The sequence below is a fragment of the Bufo bufo genome, chromosome 6, assembly GCF_905171765.1.
Source record: "Bufo bufo chromosome 6, aBufBuf1.1, whole genome shotgun sequence".
NCBI lineage: Eukaryota > Metazoa > Chordata > Amphibia > Anura > Bufonidae > Bufo > Bufo bufo.
Window position 1 is genome coordinate 428,691,287 of NC_053394.1, and position 17,616 is coordinate 428,708,902.

A 17,616-nucleotide genomic window follows, 5' to 3' on the forward strand; every position below is an offset into this window, starting at 1 on the left:
ACTACTATAATACTGCTCCTATGTACAGGAATATAACTACTATAATACTGCTCCTATGTACAGGAATATAACTACTATAATACTGCTCCTATGTACAAGAATATAACTACTATAATACTGCTCCTATGTACAAGAATATAACTACTATAATACTGCCTCCTATGTATAAGAATATAACTACTATAATACTGCTCCTCTGTACAAGAATATAACTACTATAACAATGCTCCTATGTACAAGAATATAACGACTATAATACTGCCTCCTATGTACAAGAATATAACTACTATAATACTGCTTCTATGTACAAGAATATAACTACTATAATACTGCCTCCTATGTACAAGAATATAACTGCTATAATACTGCTCCTATGTACAAGAATATATCTACTATAATACTGCTCCTATGTACAAGAATATAACTACTATAATACTGCCTCCTATGTATAAGAATATAACTACTATAATACTGCTCCTCTGTACACAGGTTTGCGGTGGGCGCTCTGCAGGATGTGACATTTCGGGATGACACCTGATCCCGGATTATTTCTGCTCGCTGGCAGTGATACGGGGAGGATGCAGTTACGTAATGCTGCCCCCGGGGGTGTCTGTCTCATTGACACATCTCCATAAACATGAGGCAGCAGACGAGCGCGGTGCTGCGTCCCACAAGACGTCTGAGGACACAGATACACAGGGCTATTGTAGGAGGCCCCGGCGCTGTCTGACAACCTCTGACTGCATCCCTACTCTCCTATATGGACCAGACCCGCCGCTCACACTGCTGCCTGAACAGAATTCAAAACCGACAGTGAAGACTGACTCTTAAAGGATATAAAGCCACCATTCATTCCCTGAAGCTGCAGGGCTGGTAAACAATGCTGGCCATTAGCAGACACTGACTGGCCATGTGGGGGTGGAGGGGTCATAGGGTCGAGCTGTGGGGGGGGGGGGGGGGGGGGGGGGGCGCAGAATGTGACTGGATAAATGTCCCATAGGCTGCAAATGAGAACATAACAGGCAATAGAGGTCTGCAGCGCTGCTCATCCTGACCCTCCTTGTGCAGGAGCATAATTCCAAGGCACTATGGAATGGGTTAGAGGTCGGACCCATTGTTCATCCTGGGCTCACAGGTTCACAAGCAACAGGTCAAATCACTGTCGTGTCTGTGAATGATCTATTGGTCCGGACCTGTAGTTCATCCTGTTCTTCCTGGTTCATGAGCATAACAGCAACGCACTATGGCAGGGATGGGAAAGCAGAGCTTCTCCAGCTGTTGCAAAACTACAACTCCCAGCATGCCCAGACTGACTACAGGTATCAGCCTACAGCTGGGAATGGTGGGAGTTGTAGTTTTGCAACAGCTGGAGGGCTGCAGATTGGCCGTCCCTGCACTACAGCATGGGTTGGACCTATAGTTCATCCTGATCTTCGCGGTTCATGAGCAGGATGCTGTATCAGTCAGGTTTATTAACGGAATGCCAGTACTGTCTCTGCGGCACGCCCGATCACACTGCCCTGCCTGCTCTTGTGGCCTCTGCACTTGCAGTTTTCAGCGAGGCCACGCCCCCTTCACATGACAAGATGGTAAACCGCAGCAGGAAGGAAAGGCCCCCGGGCCTGCAGAGCTGAAACCGCAGCGCTGCACTCACGCTTTCCAGTAATGTTCTTCAAAGTGACAGCAGATGACGGCACACAGGGTTCCCATCACTAACAGCGTACGGTACCCGAGGGCCCGGCCAATCACAGTTAGGTCACATGACTCTGCAGAGCGTTTTGAGTCCCTTTTACTGGACAGCATCTCTGACGCCGCGCCACCTCACTCTGCCAGCGCAGGGGAGGCGATCAGCGCGCCACCTCACTCTGCCAGCGCAGGGGAGGCGATCAGCGCGCCACCTCACTCTGCCAGCGCAGGGGAGGCGATCAGCGCGCCACCTCACTCTGCCAGCGCAGGGGAGGCGATCAGCGCGCCACCTCACTCTGCCAGCGCAGGGGAGGCGATCAGCGCGCCACCTCACTCTGCCAGCGCAGGGGAGGCGATCAGCGCGCCACCTCACTCTGCCAGCGCAGGGGAGGCGATCAGCGCGCCACCTCACTCTGCCAGCGCAGGGGAGGCGATCAGCGCGCCACCTCACTCTGCCAGCGCAGGGGAGGCGGTCGGCGCGCCACCTCACTCTGCCAGCGCAGGGGAGGCGATCAGCGCGCCACCTCACTCTGCCAGCGTAGGGGAGGCGATCAGCGCGCCACCTCACTCTGCCAGCGCAGGGGAGGCGATCAGCGCGCCACCTCACTCTGCCAGCGCAGGGGAGGCGATCAGCGCGCCACCTCACTCTGCCAGCGCAGGGGAGGCGATCAGCGCGCCACCTCACTCTGCCATCGCATTGTATATTGTAAGATTGGGTGCATGTCCCTTTAAATAGGCTACTTTGGCAGTCATCACTAATTGTGCTGGTAAACCAGGAGGCTCTGGATGAACAATCAAAATGCATACAGGCAGAGGAGTAGGTGTCAAATACTTATTAGGGCCGGACCTGTAGCAGTTCATCCTGTGCTTCCTGGTTCAGACTGGCAGCAGCTTGTGAGAACTACACTGAAGACAGCACCAAACACTCTGCTCATCCTGATCCTTCTCGTGCACTAACACAATACCAGATTCTCAATCAGACTGGACCTAAAGCTGTGCTCATCCTGAGCCTGCTGGTTCACTAATGTAACATCAGATTTCAGCGGACACTGATCACAGGAAGAAACGTCTCCCTGGAACCGCATTTATGCTGAATATTTCCAGTCATACATCACTGGTAACCAGACGGTCATCACCAGACACAGCCCAGCTGGGGGAGGGGCGCTGGAAGACATGGAGGGGGAAGAATCGTAAGAGTTGAAGCTACAATCTTACTGGGGAAGGTCCCCTTTAAACTGGGAGGTCAATTAAGGGTTAACACCCCCTAAAATGCAGCGTAGAACGATACATTTCACACTATTTTCCATAATTTTCAACACCTCTGCTTGCTGTCATTGAACATATTCCTAAAACCTCCCAGTCACTAGTGCTTTCCCCCCTCGTAACCAGTCACGTCGCCTGGATCAGGACCGCTTTCAGTCTGCAGACGTAAATCAGTCTGTTTAGATTCACTGACAGCCAGCAGAGATCTTGGAAAAGACCACCACCACATAGATCAGGCAGCTGTAGAAGTGGCCTTTTTACCCCCATAAAATGCTAGTAACAACACCCCCAGGGGCGTCAGAAAAATACAAGTCCCTGTTGAGTGGCGGCACCTTCATGTCCCTGCAGAGCTGCGCTCCACTTCCAGCGCCCTGACTAATCTTCTATAAACACACGGCGGCCGCCAAAAAGGAGCCGAACCGGTGCAGGCCGAGACCAGTCCGCTGCCGCTGGGAGAGAAGATAAGAGTGGAGGTTGTAGAACTAAAACTCCTAACATGTCCCGACAGATGAAGACTGGAGACGCCCTGCAGAGTCGATAATCGTACACAGAAACAAAAAGGGTTTAAATAAAGAAAAAAATCTAAAAAAGGGAAAAAAAAAAAAAATTCTACTATAAAAACCCCACATAAAAAAAAAAAATCTCATAAAAACAGAAATAAATGAAAAAAGAAAATCAGAAAGGGATTAAAAAGCAAATAGAATCCATAAAAAAGTGAAAAAATGTATAAAATACTATAAAGAGTTCTGGCGGGAGGGGTATGGCCCGGCCTGCTGTACGCATGTGAATGTTTACAGTGACGAGCGCTTCCTGCAGCGCGCGCTCCGGCCCGAGGACGCCGAGCAAAGTCCAAGTGACAACTTTCTGAATGGGATCATCACGAGGAGGAGGGAAGTTACGTCAGACAATGGATGAGCGGCTGCCGGCGGAAGAAGTAAATAATACGGCCGATGACTCAACCCAGGACAGAAGCCGCAAAATCGGAAGTCACTGGAGTTTATCTTCAGCGGCAGAGAGCGGGAAGCGTCCAACTACTGGTAGTGGTCATGGGCGAGAGGTTCTTGGAGGAATCCCAGAGGAACAACCGCCCCCGGGCAGCTTATCCGGCAGACAGCACCGCCCCCCCCCCCCGAGCAGCTTATCCGGCAGACAGCACCGCCCCCCCCCCCCCGAGCAGCTTATCCGGCAGACAGCACCGCCCCGCCCCCCCCCCCCCCCGCGCCGCCTATCCGGCAGACAGCACCGCCCCCCCCCCCGAGCAGCTTATCCGGCAGACAGCACCGCCCCCCCCCCCCCGAGCAGCTTATCCGGCAGACAGCACCGCCCCGCCCCCCCCCCCCCCGGGCAGCTTATCCGGCAGACAGCACCGCCCCCCCCCCCCCGAGCAGCTTATCCGGCAGACAGCACCGCCGCCCCCCCCCCCCCCCCCCCCCCCCCCCCGCGTATCCGGCAGACAGCCCCCCCCCCCCCCCCCGGGCAGCTTATCCGGCAGACAGCACCGCCCCCCCCGGCAGATTATCCGGCAGACAGCACCGCCCCCCCCGGGCAGCTTATCCGGCAGACAGCACCGCCCCGCCCCCCCCCCCCCCCCGGGCAGCTTATCCGGCAGACAGCACCGCCCCCCCCCCCCCCCGGGCAGCTTATCCGGCAGACAGCACCGCCCCCCCCCCCCGGGCAGCTTATCCGGCAGACAGCACCGCCGCCCCCCCCCCCCCCCCCCGCGTATCCGGCAGACAGCACCGTCCCCCCCCCCCCCGGGCAGCTTTTCCGGCAGACAGCACCGCCCCCCCGGCAGATTATCCGGCAGACAGCACCGCCCCCCCCGGGCAGCTTATCCGGCAGACAGCACCGCCCCGCCCCCCCCCCCCCCCCCCGGGCAGCTTATCCGGCAGACAGCACCGCCCCCCCCCCCCCCGGGCAGCTTATCCGGCAGACAGCACCGCCGCCTCCCCCCCCCCGCGTATCCGGCAGACAGCACCGCCGCCCCCCCCCCCCCCCCCCCGCGTATCCGGCAGACAGCACCGCCCCCCCCCCGGGCAGCTTATCCGGCAGACAGCACCACCCCCCCGGCAGATTATCCGGCAGACAGCACCGCCCCCCCCGGGCAGCTTATCCGGCAGACAGCACCACCCCCCCGGGCAGCTTATCCGGCAGACAGCACCGCCCCCCCCGGGCAGCTTATCCGGCAGACAGCACCCCCCCCCCCGGGCAGCTTATCCGGCAGACAGCACCGCCCCCCCCGGGCAGCTTATCCGGCAGACAGCACCGCCCCCCCGGCAGATTATCCGGCAGACAGCACCGCCCCCCCCGGGCAGCTTATCCGGCTGACAGCACCACCCCCCCGGGCAGCTTATCCGGCAGACAGCACCGCCCCCCCCGGGCAGCTTATCCGGCAGACAGCACCGCCCCCCCGGCAGATTATCCGGCAGACAGCACCGCCCCCCCCGGGCAGATTATCCGGCAGACAGCACCGCCCCCCCCGGGCAGCTTATCCGGCAGACAGCACCGCCCCCCCCGGGCAGCTTATCCGGCAGACAGCACCGCCCCCCCCGGCAGATTATCCGGCAGACAGCACCGCCCCCCCCGGGCAGCTTATCCGGCAGACAGCACCGCCCCCCCGGCAGATTATCCGGCAGACAGCACCGCCCCCCCCCCCCCCCGGCAGATTATCCGGCAGACAGCACCGCCCCATAGGCAGACAGCACCGCCCCCCCACCCCCCCCCCCGGCAGACAGCACCGCGCCCCCGGCAGCTTATCCGGCAGACAGCACCGCCCCCCCCCCCCCGGCAGCTTATCCGGCAGACAGCACCGCCCCCCCCCCCCCGGCAGCTTATCCGGCAGACAGCACCGCCCCCCCCCCCCCCCGAGCAGCTTATCCGGCAGACAGCACCGCCCCCCCGGCAGATTATCCGGCAGACAGCACCGCCCCCCCCGGGCAGCTTATCCGGCAGACAGCACCGCCCCCCCCCCCCCCCCCCCCGGCAGATTATCCGGCAGACAGCACCGCCCCATAGGCAGACAGCACCGCCCCCCCCACCCCCCCCCCCCCCGGCAGACAGCACCGCGCCCCCGGCAGCTTATCCGGCAGACAGCACCGCCCCCCCCCCCCGGCAGCTTATCCGGCAGACAGCACCGCCCCCCCCCCCCCCCGGCAGCTTATCCGGCAGACAGCCCCGCCCCCCCCCCCGGCAGCTTATCCGGCAGACAGCACCGTTCTGCAACTTTGTACTCTAGTCTGTTTCACTTCCCCACTGTTACCTATATCTCTGCTTGCAGTCAGTGAATGGGAACGTATGTTTACATCCAAAACCAGAGAAACCCACCCAGACCCTTCTCACAGCAGACTTTGTTACAACTGTATCCAGTCCGGACAATGCTCTGATACAATGTATCTGCACAAGTAAAATACAACAAACCATCAGACTGGTGCTGAGCCTGTGCCCTCGAAGTGGACGGAGAGCAGTAGCTGGGGTGGGGGGGGGAGAGAGTTGAAGGCCCTGGGGTGGGGGGGGGAGAGCGCTGAAGGCCCTGGGGTGGGGGGGGGGGGAGAGCGCTGAAGGCCCTGGGGTGGGGGGGGGGGGGGAGCGCTGAAGGCCCTGGGGTGGGGGGGGGGGAAGAGCGCTGAAGGACCTGGGGTGGGGGGGGGGGGGGAGCGCTGAAGGCCCTGGGGTGGGGGGGGGGTAGGGGGGAGCGCTGAAGGACCTGGGTTGAGGGGGGAGAGCGCTGAAGGCCCTGGGGTGGGAGAGCTGAAGGCCCTGGGGTGGGGGGGGAGAGCTGAAGGCCCTGGGGTGGGGGGGAGAGCTGAAGGCCCTGGGGTGGGGGGGAGAGCTGAAGGCCCTGGGGTGGGGGGGAGAGCTGAAGGCCCTGGGGTGGGGGGGAGAGCTGAAGGCCCTGGGGTGGGGGGGAGAGCTGAAGGCCCTGGGGTGGGGGGGAGAGCTGAAGGCCCTGGGGTGGGGGGGAGAGCTGAAGGCCCTGGGGTGGGGGGGAGAGCTGAAGGCCCTGGGGTGGGGGGGAGAGCTGAAGGCCCTGGGGTGGGGGGGGAGAGCTGAAGGCCCTGGGGTGGGGGGGAGAGCTGAAGGCCCTGGGGGGGGGGGGGAGAGCTGAAGGCCCTGGGGTGGGGGGGGGAGAGCTGAAGGCCCTGGGGTGGGGGGGAGAGCTGAAGGCCCTGGGGTGGGGGGGAGAGCTGAAGGCCCTGGGGTGGGGGGGAGAGCTGAAGGCCCTGGGGTGGGGGGGAGAGCTGAAGGCCCTGGGGGGGGGGGGGAGAGCTGAAGGCCCTGGGGTGGGGGGGGAGAGCTGAAGGCCCTGGGGTGGGGGGGGAGAGCTGAAGGCCCTGGGGTGGGGGGGGGAGAGCTGAAGGCCCTGGGGTGGGGGGGGGGGGAGAGCTGAAGGCCCTGGGGTAGGGGGGGGGGGAGAGCTGAAGGCCCTGGGGGAACTGATGCACTTGGGCTGATTGCACGGGGTGGAACGACAGGTGTTGGGGACTGATGAGTTTTTATAAAAGAAAAAAAAAGTCTATTAATTCATTTTTTCTTTACTCGATTAATTGTAAAACATAATCGATAGAATAATCGATTTCTAAAATAACCGCTACGGTAGTTCTTCAAACAGCTGAGCTCCATCTTGGTTATTTCTGGCAGTCCCTCCCCTGATGGACAAGAAAAATGAAAAATAAAAGAGGGACAAAAATGCCAGAAAACGCCAGTCCGCGTGTACACGGCGATTTCTAAAAAACGCCAGTGACCGAAAACATGCAGCTGGAGGATGAGCTAGCGGCACCACGAGAAAAGCGCAGTGTACAGTGGTGGAGGCCGCGCTGACACTAAGCCGAGAGGCCGGAGCTGCGGGGTTAATACTGCGGCTCGGGGGAGCCTGGCGGCTGCTGGAAATTTCCACTCTTCCAGGAGGAGAGGAATGAGAAAACATCTCCGGTTATGAGCGCGGAGGCTGCGGCTAATCCCCCGATACGCAGGCCGCCCCGATCCCAGCCCCATTGTTTCCTTCACAGCTGTCATTCCGAGTGCTGTTAACACGGAGACGACAACGAGAAGGATGAGCAGCTGGAGACAAGGAGCGGCACCGCTGTATCCGCAGCAGAACCAACCCATCTCCTGTGCTGACAGCTTGCTACAATGTATCAGTGCAGGATGTATGAAAGAGGAGATACAATTGTAAGTGAATGGGCCCAAAACAGAATTGGGTCGGGTCAGGTGAAGCATAGAACTTCCCAACTGTCCTTCTAGCTACACTGATACAATGCAACAAAACATCAGCTGTGAGAAGCTTTATGGTTTTAGGCCCCAATCTGCATGTAAACATAAATGTTCCTCATTCACTAACAGCAAGCAGAGATCTTGCTGATAAGAAACGGAATCACAGTGCCAGACCTGTCGGTACACAAAGACTGACAGAAGACGAGCACATGGAGCCATTGTTGCGGCAGGTTCCTGCTTGTAGAAAACAGGCCGGGGATGTTGGGGGTTGTGGTGGTGGGAGGAGGGGCTGGAGCAACGCAAACTACAAGCAGTAAACTGTAAACAGAAGGCGACGGGGTCAGCGACAGGGGCACACCCCCTGCACACCCGCTCCTGACCCCGGCAAGGGCAGCAGCTCCATATTGTCTGAAAAATATTTTGATTCGCTTTCGTCACCATAAATACCGCGCAAAAAAAAACAAAAAAAAAAACACCAAAAAAAGCTGCGTACATTTTCGAATTTTTGAAACGTTCAGCCCATAATAGAACAGTCCTATCCTATTTTTTGGGGTGACAAGGTGACTAAAAATGGCGAATCGCATGGTTTTTATTTATTTATTTCTGTTACGGCGCTCACCGCATAGGAGATTTTTTTTATAATTTAATAGTTTGGACTTTTCGGATGCAGCGCTATGTAATTATGTTTATTTATTTATTGTTTATATATTTTATATGTAAAATTGGGAAAGGGGGGATTTAAACATATATTAGGGTACTTTCACACTAGCGTTTTTCTTTACCGGCGAAAAAACCTGAATTTTTCCCCATAGGAATGTATTAGTGCCGGATCTGGCATTCAGAATACCGGAATGCACCCGCACGGAATCCGGACCCATTCATTTCTATGGGGCTGTGCACATGAGCGGTGATTTTCACACATCACTTGTGCGTTGCGTGAAAATCGCAGCATGCTCTGTATTGTGCGTATTTATGCAACGCAGGCCCCATAGAAGTGATGGGGCTGCGTGAAAATCGCAAGCACTGTGTACATACATTACTTATCCTGTACTGTTCCTGAGTTACATCCTGTATTATACTCCAGAGCTGCACTCACTATTCTGCTGGTGCAGTCACTGTGTACATACATTACTTATCCTGTACTGTTCCTGAGTTACATCCTGTATTATACTCCAGAGCTGCACTCACTGTTCTGCTGGTGCAGTCACTGTGTACATACATTACTTATCCTGTACTGATCCTGAGTTACATCCTGTATTATACTCTAGAGCTGCACTCACTATTCTGCTGGTGCAGTCACTGTGTACATACATTACTTATCCTGTACTAATCCTGAGTTACATCCTGTATTATACTCCAGAGCTGCATTCACTATTCTGCTGGTGCAGTCACTGTGTACATACATTACTTATCCTGTACTGATCCTGAGTTACATCCTGTATTATACTCCAGAGCTGCACTCACTATTCTGTTGGTGCAGTCACTGTGTACATACATTACTTATCCTGTACTGATCCTGAGTTACATCCTGTATTATACTCCAGAGCTGTACTCACTATTCTGCTGGTGCAGTCACTGTGTACATACATTACTTATCCTGTACTGATCCTGAGTTACATCCTGTATTATACTCCAGAGCTGCACTCACTATTCTGCTGGTGCAGTCACTGTGTACATACATTACTTATCCTGTACTGATCCTGAGTTACATCCTGTATTATACTCCAGAGCTGTACTCACTATTCTGCTGGTGCAGTCACTGTGTACATACATTACTTATCCTGTACTGATCCTGAGTTACATCCTGTATTATACTTCAGAGCTGTACTCGGTATTCTGCTGGTGCAGTCACTGTGTACATACATTACTTATCCTGTACTGATACTGAGTTACATCCTGTATTATACTTCAGAGCTGCACTCACTATTCTGCTGGTGCATTCACTGTGTACATACATTACATTACTTATCCTGTACTAATCCTGAGTTACATTCTGTATTATACTCCGGAGCTGCACTCGCTATTCTGCTGGTGCAGTCACTGTGTACATACATTACTTATCCTGTACTGATCCTGAGTTACATCCTGTATTATACTCCAGAGCTGCACTCACTATTCTGCTGGTGCAGTCACTGTGTACATACATTACTTATCCTGTACTGATCCTGAGTTACATCCTGTATTATACTCCAGAGCTGCACTCACTATTCTGCTGGCGCAGTCACTGTGTACATACATTACTTATCCTGTACTGATCCTGAGTTACATCCTGTATTATACTCCAGAGCTGCACTCACTATTCTGCTGGTGCAGTCACTGTGTACATATATTACTTATCCTGTACTGATCCTGAGTTACATCCTGTATTATACTTCAGAGCTGTACTCGGTATTCTGCTGGTGCAGTCACTATGTACATCCATTACTTATCCTGTACTGATCCTGAGTTACATCCTGTATTATACTCCAGAGCTGCACTCACTATTCTGCTGGTGCAGTCACTGTGTACATACATTACTTATCCTGTACTGATCCTGAGTTACATCCTGTATTATACTTCAGAGCTGTACTCTGTATTCTGCTTGTGCAGTCACTATGTACATACATTACTTATCCTGTACTGATACTGAGTTACATCCTGTATTATACTTCAGAGCTGCACTCACTATTCTGCTGGTGCATTCACTGTGTACATACATTACATTACTTATCCTGTACTGATCCTGAGTTACATCCTGTATTATACTTCAGAGCTGCACTCACTATTCTGCTGGTGCATTCACTGTGTACATACATTACTTATGCTGTACTGATCCTCAGTTACATGCTGTATTATACTCCGGAGCTGCCGCCCGACCTTACAGATACAGGGTCAGTGACATGAAGCAGTGTGCCTGACACAGCAGCGGCACACAGCATTAGAAGTCAGTGTAATGCCCCACACACACGGCTCGCGATTCCCGCAATGGACTTGCTCATGTGAAAAAGCCTTTATAAACACATTTTCCACCTTGCCTGATACGTGTGAAAAGGGGGTGTGGCTCCACTAGTAAAGGGGCGTGGCTTGAACACAACCATGAACTCCAAAAATTGTGCAAAAATTTGGGGCACAATTGCTGACCATTCTCAAAACCTCTTCGGACATCTGGAGACTAAAAACTAACCCTGACCCGATGCTTCTGACAGCTGAGGGTTCGTTACAATCGTGCCCAGTCTACACAATCGTCTCGTCAGCAGCAGGAATCCCTCGCCAATGTGTCACCCATCAGGGTCTGGGCAGAGATGCTGGCACTGCTCCGTCATGGCGCTCCTGGGGCACAGTGTGCCGCCACGGGGTGAACAGGGGCCTATGAATATATCTGACAAAGGCCCCGAAAGCTTTCCTAACACATTGTAAATGCAGCTTTGGTTGTGACTAGAGTAGAAGTAGTGATGAAAGCCAAGTCTCCTCTCGCTGACCCTGCCTGCCACCGCCCCTGCACAGGTCACCCGGAAGGGGCGACGGGGAAAACGCACCGAGCACAAGGGCCCTGCCCCTGATATACTTTGCTACAGTGTGTCAGCGCAGACTCCGGGATCGTCTAAGACTGGATACAACCAGAACAAAGACAGAGGTAGGTCCATGCGCTATAACAATGATTTCATTCACTGACAGCAAGCAGAGATCTTGAACTTTAAACAAGTATATTAGGAAGATGCAATACTTCTAATACAGGGATTTACACATCTGCAGGTCCTCTGCTTGCAGTCAGGTTTCATACTGAAACCTCATTCTAGCGCAATTTCAAGATCTCTTCTTGCTGTGAGTGAACGTGAACACTGGGAAAATAATCTATTAGAAAGACCTTTTCCTTGGGGGCGTGTCCTGCCCGCAGCACATTATACTCCACAAGCAGCGCTGCTCCAGTACATGAGAGGAGGTGATGGCAGCGCCCCCTATGAATGGAACAGGCACACCAATACCCTAAATTTAATGAGGGGGGGGGGCAGGAGGACAGTGGTTGTTCCTGCAGCCGGAGCGCGACACAAAGAACACAGAAGTGAAATCTGACGCTCAATATAAAAGTAGTATAAATAGAAATGGCCGCGGCGTCTCCCTGACACTAAAGGTGTCCCAAGATCTAAACTTCTCCCCCACCCACTATCTCCCATAGATAGGGAACCCCCACCCATCATGAGAACAGGGGTCCTGAATCCCCATAATGAATGATGGTGGAGGGTAGGGGTGGGCGATATAAATTTGTGCCACGATATGGATTTTGTGCATATCGCCGGACGGCGACGAAAATAACCACATGGGCGACAAGCCCGCCAGGTTACACACAGACAGGCGACAACTCCGCCGGATTATTTTTCCACGCAGCACGCTTTTTGGGTGGTTTTCTTCCTAGGGAAGGTCCACATATAAGTGTCCCGAGGAGCGCCCTTTCTTCTTACAGCTCTGTAAGGCTCCCGGCTGTTGCAGCAGCCCTCCCCCGCTGCTCTGTCTGCAGTACAACGGACGTTAGGCCCCGCCCCTCCGCCTTCTTCCTGTCAAATTAAACATTTCTAAAATAAATAAATAAATAAAATAAAGCGACAAGCGGCAGAGACCCCTGCAGACTGACGACCACCGCGGGCGAGTATCTATGGTCGACCATTACCATGGTTACAGGAACTAACCGAGTGGAGACGCCAGCCAGTAGTCACGGGCACCTGACCGACCAGCAGAAGGTACACGGAGTCGCTGCCATAGACGTACAGCACGTGTATCTGCCAACAACGTGGAACCAGACACTCAAAATTAACCGGAGCCCCCGTCAGAGGCCCTGTCTCCTGAAAACAGCGCCACCCCTGTTCACAGGCTGCGTGCGGTATGGCAACTCAGCCCAATAGAGCCGAGCTGCAATACCAGACACAACCCATGGACAGGGGTGGCGCTGTTTTGGGAGAAAATCACCCACTATTCTCTAATCCTGGAGAACCCCCTTTAACTCTTTCAACATCTACACCACCAGACGTTCAGGCCTCAGTGCATGCTAGGAGTTGTAGTTCTGCAACAGCTCGGGGCCTACTGCCATGTATGCAGCCCTCGTAGAGTTACACGAACACAGCGCGCTAAAAAACAAAGCACAAAAAACCTACTTGAAAAAAGAAAAAAATTAATAAAAATGATAAAACGCAGAAAAGATAAAAATAATAAAATAAAGCAGAGCACGGACAATGCTTTACGTGACCCTGACATCTGCTCCGTCTTATCTTGATTTTGGGGACCCCCCCACACGGGGACACCTTCCCCCCCACTCACCCGTCCCTTAATAATTCACGAGCTTATAAAACTCTCTCGCCCGCCTGACACATGAGGAAACAGCAAAACGGACACGTGCTGGGCGATCTACGCAAAGCATCACGGGAGGGGAGACTGTAAACACAGCTCTGCTGCACGCCGGGGGTGGGGTGCTGCGCCTCGTACCAGGGGGCACGCCAAAACAACAACAATCCCCAGCGACCCCTCGAGGACAAGATAAAGCCAGAACATGTACAGAGCCAAGGACTCGGTGCGGATGGAGGAGGTTGTAGTGTCCCAGACACGAGGCCTTCACTCTCTACAGATTAGAAGTGTTCCGGCTGCTGAAAAAACTACAACCCCCAACGTGGCCCCGACAGCTTACAAACACCAGGAGTTACAATTTCATTCATATACAGGAAAACCGGATGAAACTGAGAAACCGAAGCCACAGGATCCGTTAACTTCCTAAGAAGAAGACACAAGGCGTTCACTGGGCATTCTGGTTGAAGGGGCGTGGCCTCTGTGCACCGGGGTGGCCGACAACAGAGAGCAATACATTGCAGTAACAGGCACAGCTCGGCCGCCTTAATGTGGGAATAACCCCGAGCGCAGGAAACCCCGGCCCGACCACAGGAGCCACTGCCCCCCCCCCCACATGGTAAACAATACATTGTTGCAGCTCAGAACACAAGTGATACATTCTATACATTGTTACCGGGACTGAACCAAGCTGAGGGGGGGGGGGGGGGGGGACTTAGTCACATGTATGTATGGAGGCTCCACAACCACGCCCCCTATCTAGTCTCCCAGCATGCTCTGTGTTTACATACAATCCCAGTATAAACATTCGCTCCCCCAATCACTGAGGTGCCCCCCTCCTTTCAGTCACCCCAACATTTTCTAAGCGCCTCGCCCCCTCTGCATTAACCCCCAATGACGCACTCTGCCTCAAATTTTCTCAACACCCCGAAACCCACCCTTGACGTACCCCTCCATTTTTCAGTGTTACTCATTTTTGCCCCTATTCGCCCTGGCACCCGGCAGAACCCCCCAGTTCCCTGGGCAGCACCCCCAGCACCAGGCAGTACCCCCATCATCCTGGCAACCAGCAGCACCCCCAGTCCCCCAGGTGGGAGGGCACCCCCAGTCCCCCTGGCACCCAGGTGGGAGGGCACCCCCAGTCTGCACATGCTCCAGTTTCTGGTAAAAGCTTTGTGCGGTTCATCAGATCCCCCCTCCGCCCCGACTACAGCCCCTCCCCCAGTGACAGTAATCATCATCCCCCTCAGCTGTCAATCCCGCTGTCACCGGCACCCCTCCCCCTCCCCCGGTACTCACACTCGGGGCAGCTGCAGCGGCGGGGCCCCCCTCCTCTGGAACACGCCGTCCACGAACACCCCATTCTTGCCCAGGCAGCGGAGGTAGAACTCCCCCCCGCCCTCCTCCTCGTCCCCGGCGGTGAAGATCTCCAGGTGGCGGCGGGAGATGAAGCTGGAGTGCCCCATGCTGACATCCACTGAGCCCTGCGACGAGTTCCGGCCTATAGTCACCGAGCGCTTCTTCATCAGGTACTCGAACTCTCGGCCCTCCAGCCGGGCCACCACCGACACCCCGCCGCTCATCACCACCGCCGCCATCTTGTCAGCACACACGGAGGGGAGGAAGGGGACGGACGGACGCACGCCCGGGGGCGGCTGACGGGAGCTCCGGGGACCGGCGGCGGCGGCGGAGGCCAGCAAGAGAAAAGGAAAGGGGGAGGCGCAGCCTAACGTGAAGCGCACGCAGCCGACGGGCGGCAGCCAATAGGAGGGGCCGGCTTGGGAAACGTCACCGAGGGGGCGTGTCCCTAGCGGTTCGGTTGAGACTTGCATTGACTGGGAAGAGGTCATTGAAAGGTGGGGCTTACTGTTAGGTTGAGGCGTACTGAAGGGTTGCTAATGACAGCGGTGGGCGGGGCAAGAGCGGGTTTGGTTGTAGCGCGACTTGGGGGTTGGTTGTGGCGGCGAGAGCGGCCTGGGCCTGCAATGTGGACGGGAGGGGTTTATTATATCAACAGCATGGCCGGGCCGCAATCACACCAACAACACGGCCACAACAACAACAAACCGCTCAGGAGGAGGCGGTGCGGGCGTGTGCGGGACCGAGCTGAGGGCGAGCTGTCAGGGGGGGGGGTTATACAATTACCGTCAAATGACCGAATGTCTGACAGAAAATACTGTGAAATCCTAACCGTCCCGCATTTACCTCAGAGCTGCCCCAACGTGGAAATCATTTACCTCAGACTGAAAACACAAAATGTCTGACAGGAATACGATAAAACAAGGCCTCGAAATGCCCCAAAATATCGTTTACCTCAGAATTGTGGTGACATTTCTGGAGATACATTAAAAAAAATAAAAAATGCTAATCATTTTACCTCAGAACTGCTGCGAAATGTTACATTTTACCTTAAAAAATTTGATGATATATCAAATTGACAAAAAAATCCAATGAACTGTCAAATTTACCTAAAAAAGCGATAATATATCAAATTTACCTAAAAAATGCAGTGATATATCAAGTTTACCTAAAAAAAATGCAGTGATATATCAAGTTTACCTAAAAAAATGCAGTGATATATCAAATTTACCTAAAAAATGCAGTGATATATCAAGTTTACCTAAAAAAATTCAGTGATATATCAAGTTTACCTAAAAAAATGCAGTGATATATCAAATTTACCTAAAAAAGCGATAATATATCAAATTTACCTAAAAAATTCAGTAATATATCAAATTTACAACAAAAAAATCTAATGAAGTGCCAAATTTACCTAAAAAAAGCAATAATATATCAAATTTACCTAAAAAAAGTGGTGATGTATCAAATTTACCTAAAAAAAATGCAGCGATAAATTTACCTAAAAAAATAGTGATATATCAAATTTTCCAAAAAAAAACCTGATATATCAAATTTACCTAAAAAATTTGAAAATATGTCAAATTTACCTTAAAAATGTAGTAATATATAAAATTTACCTAAAAACTGAGGTGATACATCAAATTTACCTAAAAACTGAGGTGATACATCAAATTTACCTAAAAAATTCAGAAAAATAAAAAAATAAAAATGGCTGACTATAAATATTGAACTAGCGCGCACTTCTGCCATTGGAATTATTGGGAAATGTGTCTGACAGAAATACAGTAAAATAACACATTGCAATTCACCAAAACTGCAAATGTTCCTCAGAATTGTAGTGAAATTTTGGAAAAATTAATAAAAAAAAGACAGTATAGTAAAACATTTACCTCAGAACTGCTGCGATATGTTGAATCTCACCTTAAAAATGTGGTTGTATATCAATAAAAATAAAAAAAAACGGTGATGTATCAAGTTTACCAAAAAAAAAGGGGAAATATATCAAATTAGTCGTAAAAAATCAATCAAAATGGCCGACTGGACTATAAATATTGTACTTTAGCCATTGGAATTAACAGAAACGTGGAGGTGTCTGACAGGAATACAGTAAAATAATGCGCCAAAACAAGCACATTTACCTCAGAAATGTGTTGAAATTTTAGTTTCACTTTGGAAAACAGCAAAATGATCATCCATTTAGCTCAGAAATACTGTAAATTCTTATATTTACCTCAGAACTGCAGTGATATGTTAAATTGACCTAAAAGTGCAGTTCTATATCAAATGAATCTAAAAAAACAAAAACTTTGGGTCTTGTCATAAGAGCGATTAAAGGTGCTTCCCCCGCTGCTCTACAAAAAGTCTCTCAGAGGCTACTTATGGGTAGTGTACTTTCCTACTGCCCTACAAAAGGCTGTCAGAAGCTACTTTTGGGTAGTGTACCTCTTGGTGAGAGATCATGACTGTGAGGCTACTTTCACACTGGTGGCAGCCTTTTCCAGCAGGCTGTTCCGTGCTACCGCAAGTCCACCATGCTGGCGGAAGGCCGCTATTCACTATAATGGGGGCGTTTTTTGTCGGGCCACCTCTCTGAATGTTTGCCATCCTGCGGCCCAACCTTCGGCCCGCCCCTATTATAGTGAAAGGGGCCAGAGAGGACTTCCGCCAGCACAGTGGGCTTGCGGTAGCACGGATCCGGCAGGAGAAGGCTACCGCCAGTGTGAAAGTAGCCTTAGGCATGCCGCCATCATGCACTCAAATACGTTTTGCCCAGATGACAGAATTTGA

General features: G+C 52.9%; 1 protein-coding gene across 2 annotated transcripts in view; it reads right to left on the reverse strand.

Annotated features, from left to right (window-relative positions):
- The window catches only part of FOXK2 (forkhead box K2), a 32,687-nt gene extending 17,492 nt beyond the window's left edge, over positions 1-15,195 (reverse strand). For both annotated transcript variants that reach the window (XM_040434882.1, XM_040434881.1), the window contains exon 1: positions 14,767-15,195. In XM_040434882.1, coding sequence (XP_040290816.1) covers positions 14,767-15,065 — 299 coding nt within the window. In that variant the 5' untranslated portion in view covers positions 15,066-15,195. The remainder of the gene's footprint in view (positions 1-14,766) is intronic.
- Positions 15,196-17,616: the final 2,421 nt, after the last annotated feature.